Genomic DNA, 19061 nt, shown 5'->3' with positions numbered 1-19061 from the left:
AAACCCTCCAGGCTGCCTGGAAGCAAAGGAATGGTGCAAGAATAGCCTAGACAGCTCCCTGATCTGGCTCTGGGGCTTGTGGGGTTGCTTCCCAAAGCAGTGGACTCTGGCAGTCCATCCACCAAAGTGCTAGCTGGCACCAATTTACAGCTGGGCCAAGCCTGTCTGGAATCAGGCAGGGAGGGAGTGGCCCTAAAACCAGTCAGCTATGAACTGTGACTCCCTCTAATCTTGTCCCTCAATCCCTGCGGCTGATGGGCACAAACACAACACCCACTTTCTACCTGCAAAGGATGTGTCCCATTTAAAGAGCAGAACCCAAAGCCAGCCTGGGAACTGAGCTCACACAGGTGTGGCAGCAGGCCAGAGGGAGCTGAGAAAAGACTGACACTGCAAGGGCACTCTGCCACCTGGCCATAGTCCCACCAACAGACCTGCCTTAGATGATGAAGGTCACATCACTTTGGGGTTAGCAGCTAACAAAAATATCTCAAATCCTTCCTTACACTACATTCATTTGGCATGACAATCAACTGGAACAGAGATGGCTGCTACAAGAGCTTACCCTGCTGTAGTAAGGACCAGCATCACCTTCTCCATCCCATGTGATTGTAAGAACTCCCAATGTTAAAGGTGCCTGGACACAAACATCTATGAAGCTACTCACCTCTGTGGGGAGAAATGTCCTGAATTGTTTCAGCTTCTTAATATAAAGGTAGGAAAAAAATAGAGAGAGAAAACTGACACAAGATTTAGGATGACACAAATTATATTTCTGAACATCACCAAGAAACAAGATGGGACAAATTCATCTAGTACTTGTGGAACTGGGTATCACAGCTCTAAATACAATGGGAATTGTTCAGCTTTGATTAAACAAAAACAAAAATTAATTAAAAAACCACTCAACCCCCAAACATGTTTCAGGTCATTGTGATTAAACTCAGAGACTGAATTAACAGAAGGAAAAGAGATTGCTAATACACTGCCAAAGTCGTTCCCACTTAATTCAGCTAAAGAGAAGCAATAAGCCCAGGACTGCATCTGGCAAGTTTCAAGTAGGGACCTTCTACATGAAATGCAGACTAGGGTCACAATAGCAGAATAAGCTGCAAAAGGAGGTGAAGGAATTATAGCCATAGGACACATCAAAGTACAAGCTTATACAGACCAGTCTTCAAAGCTGCAGTTTCTCCATTTAGTTTCATAAGCAAAATTTCCAAAAGAGCCTTTTATTCTTAGCCCCCATATGTGAACTAAACCCAATGGTTTGTGAGGGCTGGTGACACAATCCAGCTCTGGGCACCACCCGGGACTCCTTTCCATCAGGAGTTATGCAAAAAGGTGTGAACCAGAGCATGCAAGCAGAGAGGTGTCTGCACCAGCACCAGGTGAGGCAGTACCTGTGTGGCAAGGAGTAGCTTCCCTTTGGTGGCCCAGAGAAGAAAAGCTGTTGCTTGTTTACCTGATATCAGCACTATCAAGCTGCACTGTGTAGGATTTGCTGATGGACATGTTTGTGCATCTTCTAGCTTTGCACTTTTTGGCTGGAAGAATGTGCCCAATGCTGCCATCATCCTCAAAGAGCATGGGAGAGGCTGGGAAGTGAGAGGAGCTGGAGAATAGGGCCGGTGCTGAAATCAGAGGCGACTGTGTTGGATGCACACAGGCCTCGTCTGTGGGAGATCCATAGGTCTTCCTAGAAAGGGCTGAGAGACACCTCTGCCTCCTTCAGACAAGGACATTCACTCTTTTGATGCATTGACTGAACAGAATCCAAAATATCTGTGGCAGAGCATTACATCTGTCTGGCACAGAGCAGGAAACAGGATGCTCTGAACCTAGTGCCACTGGCAGGCAAGGAGCACCTGTTATCAGATTGAACATACACATCTTGGCCATTCCTATTTTGTTCTCAGCCCTATAGAGTTTCTCCCTGGAACTAAGACGTGAGGGAGTCAGGGTATCAACCCAACCTGACAAAGATAATGAATCATCCCTCTATCCTCCTCCATCTCCTTAGCCTTGGGCCTTTTCCCTCCAAGAGGCTACTGCAAAACCTAATTGAACTGGCATCCCAGTTCCAGATAGAATTTGGAGTCCTGACTCCTGCTCCAAGTCCCCTTTGACATAGGGCTGTCTGCCTTGGCCGCAGTCTGAGGATAGTGGGACAGGAAAGGGTTCTGCAACAGTGAACAAAGCTTCAAGGATTGTGGCACAATTCACACAAAGCACTACCACCTTTGAGCAGCTGGAAATGAACCCGCACAACCCCATTTACTGCATCACCTCAACAGCTAAGCAAAACAAAGGTGATAAAAGCAGACAGATGAGGAATTCCCATGGAAAACAGCAGAGAGTATGGGGGAAAGCCACCTGGAACACCACACTCTTCTTCCCCCCTGGGACCTTTCCTTAATTCTATCAAATAGATATATTACTGACACTGCTAAGATAGAAAAAGGGGTAAGAAACAATACCTTATTTCTTTCTCATCAATTGGGTACATATTAATTCCCACACTTCATACTAGGATTAGGCTCAAACTGGAGTAGTACCATAAATCTGTAACCAAACTGAAGACAACAGAGCAAGAATGTCTTTCTAAGTCCAGCTACAAAACCAGTCAATGGCACGGGATGAGAGATGCTTTTATTTTTCACCCAGAACAGTCAAGTGGGAGATTATTAAATGGGGAAAACAGCAGCTTTGATGGGCCAGATACCAAGTAATCCCTGAAATGTGTCCAGTGTATCTGTCAGTGAGCAGAACTGGGCTTCTTTGGGTTCTCTTCAGTGGATAATGTATTTGCAAAAAAATGCAGTTTAGAGTTAACTGAAACCAGTCATCAGATTAAGAAAAAAGGCAAAGGCAAAAAGACTATTAACATTAAAACATTTTCTTTCAGCATTTTCAAAACAGAAGGTTTCACATTTTTGCTTCAAAGCAACCTGTTACAGCCCAAGACGTAACATTGTTAAAATGCAAGCCTAGAAATTAATGTTTCATTTTGGTATGAAAGGATTTGTTTGTTTCAATTTTTCCCTTTTTCATTCCACTGAGAAAATAGAAAAAAAATTGTCTCAGGTCACCCTTACATTTTTTCTCAGATTTTCAGTTCAGCCTGCAAACTGAAAAACCAGAAGGGCACAGCCTGCTTGGGAGTTTACTGTCCCTCTTTCTATTTGAATCAGATCTAAACCAAAGGAAAGGGGAAGTTCATTTCCAGGTAATACCAACCAGAATCAAGGTATTTAGGAGATGTAAAAACACTGAAAATGGGAAGAGCCATGGCTGTTTACAAGGGGCTGAACAATCCAAGAGACAGATCTCCTGGCTCTGAAGAACACTGCCATCTACAAGTTTCCTGCTCTGCCATCCTACTTTCACATAAGGCAATTTATAAACTGTGGGTCTGATCCTGCATTTTCAGAACCTGACTGAGATGTGCTGACACCACTTATCTGTGAGCAATGCAAGATCCAGGTAACCCACCCTAACCTGCTCTAAAAGCCAGGGGGCTTGGGGGTTTTGGGGGAAGCAAATGGAGAGAGACACAACACTCTCCCCGCCACCAGCAACACTGGAGCATCGCTCACGTGACCTGAAAACAACATCCCTTTTTTGCAAAGTGCTACCACTTCTGCAGGGACAATACAGTACTGGATAGTTGCTCTGCAAGCTCAATAAAATCAAAAGGCCTTACAAGGATCTTTGTTGGGACAGTCATCTGGTTCAAGCACAGCAGAGGACAACAACGGCAAAAAAAACCCCACAATAAATTAGGTATCAGCACAGCTTTCTAAATGGTCTAGAACAGTTACTACAAGACAAAAAATCACAGCTCTGGTAACTTAGAATCTTGTCCTTTTTTTAAAAAAAACAAAGCTATTATCCACAGGTTTTGCATAAAAATAAACATTTTAAGCTGACAGCATTATGTTAATTGGATCAACCCGCTTTTTTTTATATATATATATTTCTATATATATTTAAATGTATATTTTTATATGAATAATCTTTAAAGGAGTAATGGGAGTCACAAATGCATAAAAATAGATACTTTGAAAAACAAAAAAGAGTAATAATAAAGACAACCCTGATGAAAAAGGAAAAAAAAGTCAAACAGGGCAGTATTCTAAAGCAACAGCTCACTATACCATAATTTGTGGAGTCCAGTCCTTCTGTATTGTGAGCAGTTACTCCTAAATACTATTGGGGTTTCTAACAGTGATGCAAAACAAATTCCTGCACATTTTTTCTTTTAAAAAGGAGAAGGGATTTGGGTATATAGGACAGATTTAATGCCTGTTACATTGCTGTAAATAACTAGCATGGATCATCTCCCAGGCTGAAAGCAGGAGGAACTCCAACAATGCTTGCATCTATAAGAATATATTTTCTAATCAAAATCAGATCTGTTCCTCCAAACTAAGTTGGTTTGGTTTTTTTTTTTTTAAACACAATTTCTGCCCTACAATGTTTTTCTGCTGTTCTACATATAATCCAAAGAGACTGGGAAAGGTGAGATTTTCAGTACTCTGTCAGCATTTTGTGCAGCTTTGACGAAAGCCAACTCCTACCAGTTTGGAAGATTATTTCAGAGTGATCCTGAGCATGGCATAACCTCACTGTTAAAAATCCCTTCAGGGCAAAACAATCATGGGGGAGGAAGGGAAGCTGTAAAAAATTAAAATAGTCTGACTTGCTTGCCAGCTGCATCTGTATTCAAGTAAAGTTTATAAAGTACCTTTGTGGGACTTTAGAGTCTTGGAGAGCCAGACCGGCTTATATTAACAAGTGTAATATGCACTTAGAATATGCCTTGTCATCTGCTTGTCTAAACTAAAAATAAAAACAAAAACAATTCAAAACAAACAGAAGCAAAGGAAAGGTAAAGGAAAGGACTCAGCATCAGTATTAGACTGCAGAGTGTCTTCTTGACACTGACACTTTGATATTCTTGCCTTCCTTTCTAATGCATTACAATAGCATGAAGTCACACAGCCATTTTAAACGAGCATTTCAAGAGTCCAGTTTTCATAGAGGTTAACTTGATCATCAGCACAGCACTGAGAAAGCTGATCTAACAATATTTCACTTACAGAACTCTTCAAAGGAAAATAAGAAATACAATTCCACAAAAAACAACGCCAATGAAAAGCACAGAAAGTAATTTGTTTTTTATCAGTGTTTTCTCTTTGATATTCTTACAGAAAAAAAAATTCTTCCCTTATCTCTGTCTTTAAAAGCAAATTTTCTAACCAGTAGATTTTACAGCTATTTTCCATCTACATGAACCTAAATTTTCTGAAACCACCAATAGGTTTGGGGTTTTTTTGGGGGGTAGGGGATGGAGATGCGTGTACTAGAGGATTCCCTCGCCTAAATTTCAGACATCCAAACAGCATCTGTTTGTTTTGTCTTGTTTCTCCTCTTGAATTTGTCCATTCCCCTTAGGATTTCAAAGGCCAACACTACTGTGAGAATTTAGATCTCCACATTTGAAATTACTTTGGACTGAGCACAGCTTCACACATTTCACCTTCTTGATGCCCTTTCCATGTAGTTTCTTCTACCTTTACATATATAAAATCACAGTTTATGTAACATTGTTTTAAAGGAAGAAAATAAAACACACACACACACATACATTGTAGTGGTTGAACACTATACACTAAATCTTTTTTTTCAACAGCATAACAGAAAGTTTGGCCTACTGTAGGTTGAAGATGTAGGGAAGGCTGAATTTTTATGGTTGCCATGCAAGCCACCTTCAAGACAAAACAGAGTAACCCACCCAAGAGCAAATGCAGCTTCTACTTTCAAGCCGTTTGACAAATACAGCCTTTCCAAGAACCAGACTGACATCTGACAATTCAGTCAATGCAGTACTTGGAGAACCTCACTGAGTTGCTTCTGCATCAGTCCTTTGAATCCAAATGCTGTTTAAACCAAAGGGGAAGAGGGTATCTGAATTGCCTTATTATTATTAATATGTATATATTTCAATAACACTTTGAATTTCAATTAACTTCTGAAACCTTGCCCTTTGAGAAGAACACACCCTTTAAGTTGACTTTTTTTTCAGGCTTCTATTCCTTCATAATTCTCTCTTCATTTCTTTTCGTTGTTCTTTTTCAGTTATCTACCAGAAAACTTGCTTTCTTCCAGCAGAAATGCAGCTGGTGGGCTTGGACTTTCACTGCACCCGTTCTGTGAAATTCTCAGGGAAAACCCCTCGGCATTGGTCAAGTTCCTTATGCTGGATCCAGTCAGACTCCTTCACACCCATCAGCCATCCTTCGTCCTGGAGGAGAAGACAGAGATCAGATGCTAAGGGACAGATGTGAGCAGGGATTTTTCTTACACGGTGCAGGCCAAGGAGGTGTCAAGACATTACCAAAGCCATGCTCTTATTTGGCTTGGAGACAATCCAGGAGGAGTATAGGGGAGAAGGAAAAAATGCTTTTGTTTCCTTTTAAACAGAGAAAAGGCTACATCCCACCAGAGTTCATACCAAAGCTCTCACCCGACCCAGACTGTGCAGACACAGTAAAAAATAATCAAGTGTAACAGAAACATGTCATAATTTACAACCATTGAAACAGGAGAAATTCTGCCAAAGAGACTCCAGAGCTACAGGATGGGAATCATCTATCTCACCCTTCACAATGCACACATGAGAGGTCTAGGATTCTCCATAAAAGAAACCGGCACCTCCGGTGTGTAATTTACCCTGTTCATCTCAGGCACAAGTCTTTGGAAAGGATGAATCAGCCCCAGGAGGTGCTCATCCCTGCTCCAGTCAGAGCAGCCAGATGATTGGCATTTTAGAGGTGGTACTGGCAAAATGAGTCTTGCTATGCTGAAATCCTGATCTATAGGAACTGGGAGCTGAGGAATCCAACCCACCTTCCCAAAACTCAGCAGTCCATTTGGTTTGATGCAAGGTGAGGTTAGCAAAACTCCCAAATTTTGGCTACATGTGATTTAGGACTCTCAATAAGGTCTTCCCTATCCTCCAACATCTATAAACACAGATGAATTTTCACTCAGGCAAAAGGAACCCTGCTTGGTAGAACCTGCTCATGAGCAGAACCAGACTTCCCACCCTCTGCCTGCAGGCTGTCTGGCATTGAGATTTCTGCTCCATCCTAGGCACATGAGGGAGATACTCAAGATATTCAAGGTGGGAGGGCTGCACTGAGCTTGCAGCTCAGTGTACAACCACTCTACTCTCTGCGTGCCTTGGAGCTGCCACAATGGAAGCTCCCTTCCATGCACACACCCACTCATTTGCAGTGGGGCAGCCCATGGGTTTAGAGTGCAGCATGAAGCACGAGAGCTGCACAGCTCCCAGAGCCTGCAGGCTCACTTAGCCCTGGCTGCTGCCTTAGATTGGAACATTCAGGAGATGTCATGGGAATGAGACAAGATGGGAGCCCATCTGCAGCAGCCAGCTGCAGGGGCTGTGGAAGGATTGACATGCCATAAATCTGGAAGACAAAAAATGAGGCAGAAGACGCTGGGCCCAAGTGTCTAGAAGGCAGCTTCCAGCTCACAGCACGTCAGGCACAAAAGCTCATCCATTTGCACATAGTGCTGTGCCATAGAGCACACATGCATCACTCCCACCACATCCTGCTACGAACGGTCTCCTTGGCTGTAGGGATTAGACATGAGGATCCAGGTAGGGCCTTAACAATTTTAAACCACATCATTTGAAGTGTCAGCTTAGAAGTGCTGCTGCCCTCAACCCTTTCTTCTATTGAGAGAGATGAATCCAAGCCTGGGCATACCCACAGACTGAGACCTAAGCTGCAAGGTAGGGATGGGAATCAGTGTAGTATCCTAAGCTCCCTCCACTCACGTGCACAGTTCATGCACATGTTAACAGCCAGCAATTCCTGGCTGGGTATGGTTGGGGTTAGGGAAATGAGTTGTAGCACAGGATACACTGTAGAAGGGTTAGAGGGCTTCAGTGCAGCTACAGAGTCATGTTAGCAACACTCAGAGCTCACCCTCTGCAGCTTGGAGAGTCTTGAGTTCATGGCTGTTGCACCCACATCCAGCTAAAGTGCAAACACAGGGCGTTGAAAAACTCTGATCCAAAAATGCCATCTGCTCCACAAACGCCATCATCTACCACAGAAACTAGGGGAGCTGACACTCATTTCCCATCCAGAAAGCTTTCTGATAAAGAAATGTTCACAAATGCTTGTGTAGGGCAGTCCCACCCAGTGGGGAGTCTCGTCTCCAGAAAGAATCAGTGCCTGTTCCCCAAAAACCTCTCCTCCTGTAGCTGTGTGGGAACTGTTGGCATTTTATAGCTCCATCTCACAAGCATCAGCATGATCTGCCTCCACATTTCACAAAGCCAACAGCTGGGCCACAAAGAGGATCCACATTTTCTGAGTTCATGAGCTGCATCACCTTCCCTTCACCCCTTGCAGAATCCAGATGTTATCTGAACTCGGCCAAAGCCGAAGAGCTGATGACTGCTCAATCGATTTGGAGAATTCTCTTTCTTTTCCAAACAGAAACCTAGAGATGTGAGCATTAATTTTATAAACTCACCACCTCTGTCAGTCAAAGTAGTAAAACTGCTGCAGATTGTCAGCTGGGTGCCCACAAACACAGAAAGTGAGGAGGACTTACTCAAGGCTTCTAGCTCAAATTAAATAAAAACATGACCAAGTAAATTCAGGTAGAAGATGGGCAGCAAGACTTGTTCTCTGGAGCTGAGACCTGCTCTAGCCTTTGATTCTGCTGCCATCTCCTGACCAAATACAGTCATTTGGAAACAGCCACTGCTGTGCTGAAGTGCAAGACATCATCCACCACCAGCTGCTTTCTCAGAGCTCCAACATTTCTCAAAAGAGAGGAAAACATCATAAGCTATGAGTCACTTTTTTCAAAGCCACAGTCTCTGCTGTAGTGGTCATAGGGAATGTGCATCAAGTTTAAGGGCAGCAAGGAGGCAAAGCATGGGCTCTCTTGGGCTCCCTGATCAAGAGAGCCACTGTATTGGCTCAAATGTTTTGACAGGGACAAGAACCCATGACTACTCCATATGCTTTATGCAGGATAATGTCTCCACTTTCCAGTGACAAGCAGAGTCCTCCCTTCTGTTGCAAGAAGCCAATCTCAAGCTCAAGGCCAACCGGCTCTCTTGCCAGCTCCCAGCCACAAACTAAGGGCTCAGCATTCAGCCAGCCAACTGTTAGTGAAGAAAGAAGCAGCTCAGGAAAGCCCCTTGGCTCCACCTGGCCCATGCTCACACCCTGCCTCCCCCACTCACCTGCTCCTCAGGGTTCTCAAATGGAATCACAAGCACCACGTCCCCAGCCTTCAGCTGCAGCTCATCAGTGTCAGTGGCCGTGTAATCGTGCATGGCCTGGACCTGCAAGGGACAGGAGAGCAGCACTTTGAGCACTACAGCCTCTAATGCCACCTGAAACCACACTAAATGTTATGAGCCTCCCGGCATTCTTCAGGGCTTTGCCATTCTTTCACTTTCAGCAGAACTCACAGAAAAAAATGGGAATGACTAAAGCAGAGAAGTGTTCCTATAGTAAGATGCTGTAAATTCTCACTTTCAGGGCATGATACAGCTGTGCTTTCTGGCTACCACACTCCTTTATGCACATTAAATTTGTGGCTTATCTTCACCCAAAATCACTCCTTCCTCCATGCCTTTGCTGCAAGTGATCTTTGGCATATTCAGAATACCCACCCAACTTCCCTGTCTAGTCCTATACTTTTCTCTGTTAATTCTGACTTTATAACTTCCCTGAACACAGAGTTCTCTGCTCCTGCTGGTGTTCCCAACTCTTCTCAATTTGTCAACTTGCACAAAAGTTTAACTTTTCCTGTCAGGAGCACATTTTATCCACTATTATCCAGAGTCTGTGACTGACACCACCACACCACCAAGACAGAAACCACTCCAGCAGAGAGAATGGATTTTGCTGCACAATACAGCAAGACCTTTAGATACTGATGCTCTTACATAATCCTTTAAAACATCTGGAACTGCATGAAGCTGCACTGTTGGAGAGGCAGATTTATCTCTCCTTCTACTTCTGTTCTGCCTTTCAATGTGGCCTAGCCCATGGCCATGCTGAGTAAAAGCAGCTAATGCCTTACAGGGGATCAAAAAACCCTCACCAGGAACTCGATGCTGCACAGCCACACACTCACCTTGAACAGAAATCCTGGGGGCATGTCAGCTCTCTCAGATGAAGCACCTCCTTCCACAGTGCCATTGACAGTTGCAGGGAAAGTTTCCACAACAACAGCAGGCAAAGAGCTCTGATAGGCAGTGGCAGCCAAGGAAGGGAAAAAAAGACATTGAGAAAAGAGAACCCAAAACTAAAGCTCCAAGTCCACCCTGGAGCATCCAGACCCCAACCATCCCATGGCTTCAGTGGGTTTTACGAGCACACCAGTCAGCAGCAAGAACACCCCAAGGGACAGCACAGACAGCAGCAGGAAGGCAGGATTGGTGACTGCTGTCTTTCTCTGCTTAAGGCTGCAGAAAGGCAGGAATGAGCTGTAGGTTTTCTGAGACCATAATGCCTGGCATTTCCCAGTTGCTGTGGTCACAATGCAATCTCATAGAGCCCTCCTGGAACAGACGACTCAAATGTGACAGCCTGTGGGAACAAAGCTGCCATGAGTGGGACCTACCCCTGTCCCCTAAAAGGGCAGTAGTGTCACCAAAAAGAGAGGAAGCCTGGATATCCAGGAGACACAGCCAGAGCCCAGAGGACAGGGCAGGTAAAGTAAATGGCAAGGAAGGGGGAATCCAGCTGACAACACAGCTTAGGACAGCTTGTGGGCTGACTTTGTAACATGGGTGAAGGGACAATACTTTTACTGACTTTTCCAGCAGAACTTCTCCCTAAGCATTACACAGATAAAATGCAACAACAACTAAGTCTGGTTCCTGAATAAGAGCACTGTAACTCCTCTGGTGGCAGGGATGTGTTTTTCCAAGAAGCTACACAGCTCTTTTCCCAGTCTAGCCTCCCGCATGTGCTGTGTAACAAAGGGATGGAGAAAAGGGATTGCTGTCCCTTGAGTGTTTACCGATCCTGAGTCAGCTTCAGTTTTAGATGCTTCAGCTCCAGCTGCTGCTTCTGATCCAGCTGCTTCAGCTCCTGCACGGGCTGCTTCTGCAGGCTGCAATACAAAAGTCATCCCAATGGGAAGTTACTCTCATTCCAGCCACACGAGTGTGCAGCAAAGTGCAGCCCAGCCTGCCCAAGTGCTCTGTGCCACTGCCTGAGCCATCTGCTGACTAACAGGTGAGACACTGTCGGGTCTGGCTGCAATTCTGTCTTCCCCTTTCTCTGCAACTCATGGAAATCACAACGAAGTCAGAAACCCTCAATTCCAGCCATGCAGTATGCAATAATTCAGAGGAAATCAATGAAACGCCAAAAATTCTGTGTGCCTCTTCACAATCCAAACTGCAGACCTACTTTACACACACACACAGAGTATCTATTATTAGATGTAGATTGCCCACTTTTAAGAGAATACAAGTTCTCTTGCATGCCAAAGAACAAGGATCTCTCCTTAGTTACTTCCAAGGATAACAATCGCAGAATATTTAAGTACTCGCCTACTCCCAGAAAAAAAAGAGCATGGTAATAATGTGTCCAGATGTGAAATTTAGTCCAGACCAAGCATCAACACATTAGGACTGAATCAAACTGAGCTAACTTTCACTCCCTTCAATTTTGGACTGGCCCAAAGAGTTGTGAATTTGGATTCTTTTGTAATATTCTATTACTAAGAATTTTCTATGAATATTCCAGATGGGGTGCATAACACAATTGTGTTGATGGAAAGTTTCTACTGCACAAAAGCTGCCACTACCAAGGAGATTCAGCACCACCCACAAATCACTGCCTGACAAAGACTATTCTAAAAAGCCTGGGGACAGGGGTTTCTGTGCACAACAAAAGACCAACCAAACACCTATGACAGACTTGCAGTGGTTCAAGTTTCTATTTGCCTTTATCTGGAGTCACATGAACTCTTTTTAACACAAAATTAAACATATTAATTTGCCCTTCCCAGATATTGCAACAATGCAGGAAGTACATTGGATCTGGTAGCACCAAGGCTGCAAATCAGCCCCTTGGGAGACTGGCCAGGCAGCATCTGGGAAGACTCCCAAGATTTCCATTTTTAATGCATGGGAATACCCAGCTTTAGCACGCTACATGCCCCATACATTTGATAAACACATGTTGTCCTGCTTCAGCTGGGATAGTTGATTTTCTTCCTAATAGATGGTGCAGGGCTACATTTTGGATTTAGGATGAAAATAATGTTGATGATGTAGCTGTTGTTGAGCAGTGCTTACACCAAGTCAAGGACTTTTCAGGTTCTCATGCTGCCCTGCCAGCAAGGAGGCTGGGGGGCACAAGGACAGGAGGGGACACAGCCAGGACAGCTGACCCCGACTGACCACAGGGATATCCCAAATGCCATCCTGCTCAGTGTATAAACTGGGAAAAGCGGATCAGGAATCACTGCTCAGGAATGAGCTGGGCATCAGTCAGCTGGTGTTGAGCAATTGTTTTTCATTTGCCTCACTTGGGTTTATTTTGGGTTTCGTTTGTCTCTGTTATTTTTCTTTTCATTACAATTATTATTTTGTTTGAATTAAGATGGTCTCATCTCAGTCCACAAGGTTTATTACTTTTATCCTTCTAACTTTCTCCTCCATCCCACCAATGGGAGGGAAATTAGTCAGTGGTTGTGTGGCGTTTCACTGCCAGTTGGAGTTAAATCAAGACACATGCACCCCTGCATACAACCATATTCAAAACAAGGCATTGTCCAGATTCCTTAATGTTGAAGATCTTATAGTTCCAACCTTACAAAACCCCAGAGTAAAACAATCACCATGATAAACCTTAAAGTACACCCATCTGGCTACTAGCCATGCACTAGCACAATGCCCCAAGCAGCTTTCCAGTAACGGCAGCAATAACAAAGAAATAAATTCTTGATTTAATAAAAATCCATTACTTTACCTTCAGCTGTTCCAGTGGTGCCATCTAACACATTCTTTCCTCCCCTATCACATCCTTCCTCATGTTTCCCAATCACAATGTCCACAGGCCTATACTGCCAGCAGATATTACAGAGAGCAGTTCCCATCCTACAGAGGCTTCCCTCAGCAGCTTTGGTAGAGCTAAGGTAAATATATGCATATGAAATGCTACAAAGGATTCTCCTGTTTAATTGGATTCACTCCCAGGTTTTCATTTGGGTTCAGTGAAATTGGAACAAATGCTAGGCCAGCTCTATCTGACCAAGCAGGAGTTTTATATGGGCAAGTGAAAAGGACCTCAAGGTGAGGGTTCAGGGATTTTTGTTGGGTTGTTTTTTGTTGGTTTTTTTTTTTTTTTTTTAAAGCAGCTAATTTGCAAAAGTAGTATGGAATAATCAGAGAAACTGGATCCAAATTAATCCCCTGGATTTCAACAAAAGGCATTTTCATGTCAACTATTGATTTTTCTATTTATATACCTGTGGGGCATCCTGAGGCCTATAAAAGCATTTACAGTCATGGAAAGATAGTACAGGGAGAGGAAGAATTGCTCACTGCTGTTACCAGGTTCAAAGGCTTTGCTTATTTCAGCAGCAGCATCATGCACACCAAATGCACATTTCCAGTCTGCAGAACTAAGCCAGCTCTGCTGCACTGAAGTTTCTATGCAGTTGTTAACCTCATGGCCTATGGGACTAAAGAAACCCAAAAAAAGTCTCCTCTCATCAACAGTTAAGAACATTTATAACAAAAACACCTCAGAAGACTTGGAGAGGAAGATTCCCCTGCTTTAGGAAGCTCTGCTCTTTTTGTATGGTATGCAAGGTGAGAATTGGTACAGTGAGAACACCTTGAATAGTAGCATTTCCTGGCTGAGCAGATTCTCTTCTGGGTAAAATCAGTTTGCAGGATGAGAGAAGCGGTTAAAAAAACCCTGACCAATCAGATCAGTCACACCTTACCCCTGCCCATTCACCTGAAAGGAATGAGACTTTTCCTAGCTAAACCAGTCTCTTCTTCCCTATGACAGATTGACAATGCACATACAGGGGAACAACAGATGTTAAACACTGATGGCTGATAAAACACACAGGGGAAACCTTCTTCCTTGACATCACCCAAGCTCATGTGAAGGAGAGTGGTGGCCACAGTGAGTCCTTAGGCCAGGGCTAAGTCATGTTCTTCCAAGTACATTCATTCTAGGGAAGTACACTCATCTGGCCCTTGGGAATGGAAGGTTGGCAGGACTCATTTCCTCTGCATGAGCCAAGGCCAGGAGCTTTCTCAGTGAATGCAGCCAGTTCCAGCAGCAGGCCTGAGTACCAGATCATGCATTTTCTGTCCACACTGCTGGCTGCCAGTCCAGAAGGACTCAAAAGCAGTTGTGCTTGCAATACCTCTAAGGGGGCTAATCTGCAGCAACCTGAGGCCACACATGTAGAGAGGGCATAAATGAGGGTCAGGTTTTGGTTCAGATGCAGGGCATGTGCAGGGTCTCCCTGTCAGCAAGCTCCAAAGCTGTGGCTGAGGCAGATGCCAGGCAAGTCTTGGGCCAGCAGTTAACTTCCAGTGAAGACACAGGGTGAACAAATTCACATCACTGACAACGATGGTTGATGAACAGCAAACACCACAGACAATTCCAGATGTGCACATATCTAAGGGTACAGGCAGTAATGATGATATATTTATGATAGCTGAGACATTTATTCATTACACACAAGACCAACAGGACGTAGAGTTTAGGAAATGCTCTGTTGCAGAGAGTGAGGATGATGCCACAGTAGTATTAAATATGAGGTGAAGGTCACAGCATTATGCCAAAGGATGAGTGGGTTAGCAGGGAAAGGCAATGGGCATGTGCACTGGTAGAACTGTAAGTCTCAGAGTGCCAGACTGACTTGCAAACATGTGGTTGGCCCTGGGGCTTCATACAAGATGCATAAGTGGGTCCAGCAGCACACAGAGCAGCTTTGGTCTGGGGTGTGCAGGAAGGGGAAGCAGTGAAGGAAAGGAGACAGGCATGTGAACAGAGCTGGCACTGGCATGTGAACAGTACATGATGAGAGACAAAAGCTGTATGAATTTCTTACCTCCCATAAATCCCAAGGTAAAGACTAAGCATGTCAAAGAGCAACAAAAATAAAACATGTTTATACATGATTATTTCAGCGAGTACAAACATTACAGACACTGATCAGACTGAAGCAGACATACACATTCAACAGCACTTATCTCTGCATGTTTTGAAAATATCTGTTGGTACATGAGTTTATACATTCCTGGAAACAGAAGACCTTTAAGGTCCCTTCCAACCCTTAACATTCTATGATTCTGTGGTGTCTTTGGATCAGCAGTAAAATACCTTAACCACTCTGCCATACAGGAAATAAATCTGACTGTTTTGATACCTAGGTGGTTTTCACTATTTTTGTACTCTGCTTACCAGTAGAAATTATTTATTTTTTACTCTCTTTTAATGACTTCTGAAGGTACTAATAGTTAGGTTAGAACACTAAATATGCTATTGCTGAGCACTTTTGAAAAACCCACTTAGTATAATATTTGTTGCTTGCTGGAAGGATAACAATTCCACTTTAAGTCAAATTTATCCTATGTCAGTATAACCAATTATCTGAGTTCTAGCTGGTAATTCAGAAAAAAAAAAGTTGTTGGCTTGTTTTTTTTAAAAAGCTTATTCTTATATGCAGCTTGTCCTGAAGGCAAGTAGACACAAAATGCTCGTGTACTCATATAAAGTTCCAAAAAAGGATATCTTTGCCATATTGGCGTGTATCCAATGACAATAATAACAAGTATCTTGCAGATATAGTATTTTAATTTAGGGGAATCAAATGCCTAATGTTTGATTGCTCTGACAAAAAAAGTCTTATTCCTACAAAAATCTGTGCCATACAGACCTGCTTAACACAATGATACTGGAGATGTACTATAAACAACCAAATTATGTCAATTACAAATTTTAGTGGCATCCACAGGCAAAAAATAGCCAGTTCACACATATAAAATGGAAAATCTCAGTGAGGACAACAACCATATTCAGGATGCACCTCAAAGCCTCCGGTCATGTAGATGTAAAATGAGGCACAGTCCACCTGCCTCAGACAGAGGACAGGACCAGGTACAGGCCAGAACAGAATCAGGCATCTTCCTTTATGATACCACACTGTGATAGGCAGGAAACTGCTTCTCAACTATGAGTGCAAGCTGCGTCATACAGATAAAAAAGGGCTTCACATCACTTGAATATCCATTTACAGCCTTATTCACCTTAAGTAACTGCAGATTATCAAAGTGTCTGTTAATTAAAAATCCATTTGAGAGCAATTTATAGCAGGAGCACAGAGCTCAGGCTGAATTCCCATCCACAGAATAACTTAAATACATACAGCATACAGAGGATGCTGCTCTAGGGAGGGACATACATTAAGTGGATCATCAGAGCAAAGCCCAAGCATCCCACAAACACCTAGTCTCTGACTGTGGCCAGGCCAGCAGCCACCTGATTCTTCCTGGACTTCCACATCCAGCAGAGAAGACCAAAGTCCCCATCCTGGGCACCCACCCAAGCCCAGCCACCCACAGCTCAGGTCCATGTCATCGTTCAGGTGGGTGCAAGCCAGTTATGAAGGGAGAAGGAACGGCGATATGAACCAACCTGGGAGGCGGGTGTGGGGGTCTTCCCCACAGTGGCATCTGGTTTAATGGGATCAAAATCCAGATCCAACAGGCTGGCTCCCTCCTGGAAGGGCCCAGGGGCATCAAACTTGGCAGCAGTGAGGGAGAAAAGTAGTATGAGTGTTAGACACACGCGTGTGCACGGTGGAGGGAGGGCGTGTGATATCCCAGAGCTGAGGCTGCAAGCGCAGAAGAAATGGTGGCAGCGCAAACACTGGATGTGAGTCCCGACTGCCTGGTGCCCACAATCCCAGGCAGCTCACGTGGGGGCCCTGCAAACCAAATCTGAGCCTTTTCCACAGCACTCATTCATCTTCCCACCTGGCCAAATGAGCTGACATGGTGTGAGCACCTGACCTGCTGTGGTCAAAGGGATCACAGCCACTGACGAGTGAGAAGGGCTGCTCCTCTGAGTGGATCTATTCCCCACAGCTCATCCAGCTGCCTTTACACTGACAGATCAGCTTCCTCACCTACACATAAAAGAGCTCCCCATCCATACAACCCATCTCAGGAACAAAAATCCAGGCAGAATACCACTCAAACTGCTGGAAGGGAAGTCTGAGAGACCTCAGAGCTAACTCCCAAAGCTGTTAATTTTCTCCTGCCTTCTGAGTCAGAAATACAAAATATGGCAGCTCACCCTAGCTAAGGGATCTGAATCCCCCCGCCACGCCCAGCTCAAAAATGCTGCTTTCAATAGTTTTCATTTCTAGGCATCCCATAAACTTACACATGTAATTCTTCTAAAAAGCATACATTTGAGAAGCTTTGCTACTTTATTCAAAGTCATCAGAATAACTCCCTTTGAGTGAATAATGCTCAATGATGCCACCATTACCATTAATAAGAAGTCGCTACAAAGGACACAAATTATTAGCATTTAAGACTGGACTATCACTTTGGTGGTTTAGATTTAATCTAACCACAAGATACTGCTTTTACTCAGCTTCAGAGGAAGCTGCTGTCTTTGGGAAGTCAGAAGATTTGCTCCTGTTTCCTATAACCCCCAGCTTACCGGCCCTACTGCTTCAGCTATCTTGTCAATAACACAAAATTTGGCAGGTTGGTCTCCACAGTTATATGAAAATCTCACAATGGAAAAGCTTCTGGAAAGTAGTAAGTGACACCCTTTGAGGTAAGTCCTCAACCGGAACACCACTGACATCACCATCATTTTCACCTCTTCTAATTTTCTCTTACCCCAATTTTCTTACAGATATTTCTCTGCCTTATGAACATGTCTTTTTGAGATCCACAACGATGAGGATAAGGAACCAAGCTCTCATCTCACAATAATGAGCCCTGACCAGCATGCAAAAACCAATTAGCATCCTAGTATGCTCTTCCAGCACATCCAAGCCACCCATCAGAGAGGTTACAACCCCAATCTTTAACTTTGTTCAGCAGTGAGACCTCAAAGGCTGCAGCCATGGAATAATCTTACCTGTCATTCAAGACTTGAATGCAAGGGCTAACATTCCTTGCCTTAACCCAAATCTCCCACAAGACAGCTCACTGGAAGTAAGACACCTGACAGGAACAGCCCTGGGCAACACACTGAGTGCCAGGGGCTGCTGGGCCCTTCAGTGAAGATTGTTCTGGAAACCAGAGTCCTCCCTCAGAATTCCCATCTGGTCAAAAGTCACAACAGGTCCCATCCTGGCTCAGAGCACTGATCAGGTGCAGAAGAATATTTCTAAGGGCTGGCATTCACATGGAAATACATGATAGAGACCATGGGGCAGACAGAGCTGTCCATTACAATACAGGAGAAGGAAGCACAGATGATGATAAAGAGTTGCTCAGCTGCCTGCAGTCCCCGCCTTCCAGCAGTGATGTCAAATAATCTCTCCACTCTGCAAGTTTTATCTATTGCAATGCCAAATCTAACATGGACTTCCTTCCCTCCCCACTTCATCTGTGCCCCTCAGCAGCTGGGTGGAAGGTGGCAAACCAGAGGCAATGGAGCAGCGTGACACAAAGAGAAATAAGAGAATGAGTGAGTCACAGATGAGCACTGATAGAGATATGATTTGTGCTTTAACAAGCATTTAGGGAATATATACACACATGTGTATACATATATGTGTGTATATATATTTAAATAAAGTAGATGCAGGCATCTCATGATACAGCCAGAAATCTGGTCAGGCTCCTATATACATAAGGACTGCCATTCTCCTAGACCCAACAGAGAACTTCCCACCTGGACAGCCTCTCTGGTAGTAACATAAATCAAAGAGAAAGTGAAGAGGAAAATCCATAATTTGAAAACTTT

The 19061-nt window shown here is 43.9% G+C and overlaps 1 protein-coding gene across 13 annotated transcripts in view; it reads right to left on the bottom strand.

The window, feature by feature from the left end:
* Positions 1-751: 751 nt before the first annotated feature.
* The window catches only part of BIN1 (bridging integrator 1), a 90192-nt gene continuing 71882 nt past the window's right edge, over positions 752-19061 (bottom strand). For 8 of the 13 annotated variants that reach the window (XM_064434945.1, XM_064434942.1, XM_064434940.1 and 5 more), the window contains 4 exons: positions 11098-11190; positions 10207-10317; positions 9305-9406; positions 752-6310 (listed from right to left, as the gene is read on the bottom strand). In XM_064434945.1, coding sequence (XP_064291015.1) covers positions 6203-6310; positions 9305-9406; positions 10207-10317; positions 11098-11190 — 414 coding nt within the window. In that variant the 3' untranslated portion in view covers positions 752-6202. Of the gene's footprint in view, positions 6311-9304; positions 9407-10206; positions 10318-11097; positions 11191-15174; positions 15199-16760; positions 16869-19061 lie in introns of all 13 variants that reach the window. The other 5 variants (XM_064434936.1, XM_064434933.1, XM_064434938.1 and 2 more) reach the window with 2 other exon arrangements.

Source organism: Passer domesticus, chromosome 10, assembly GCF_036417665.1.
Source record: "Passer domesticus isolate bPasDom1 chromosome 10, bPasDom1.hap1, whole genome shotgun sequence".
Taxonomy (NCBI): Eukaryota; Metazoa; Chordata; class Aves; order Passeriformes; family Passeridae; genus Passer; species Passer domesticus.
The sequence above is the reverse complement of the archived record's forward strand: the minus strand, read 5'-3'. Positions and strand labels throughout refer to the sequence as shown.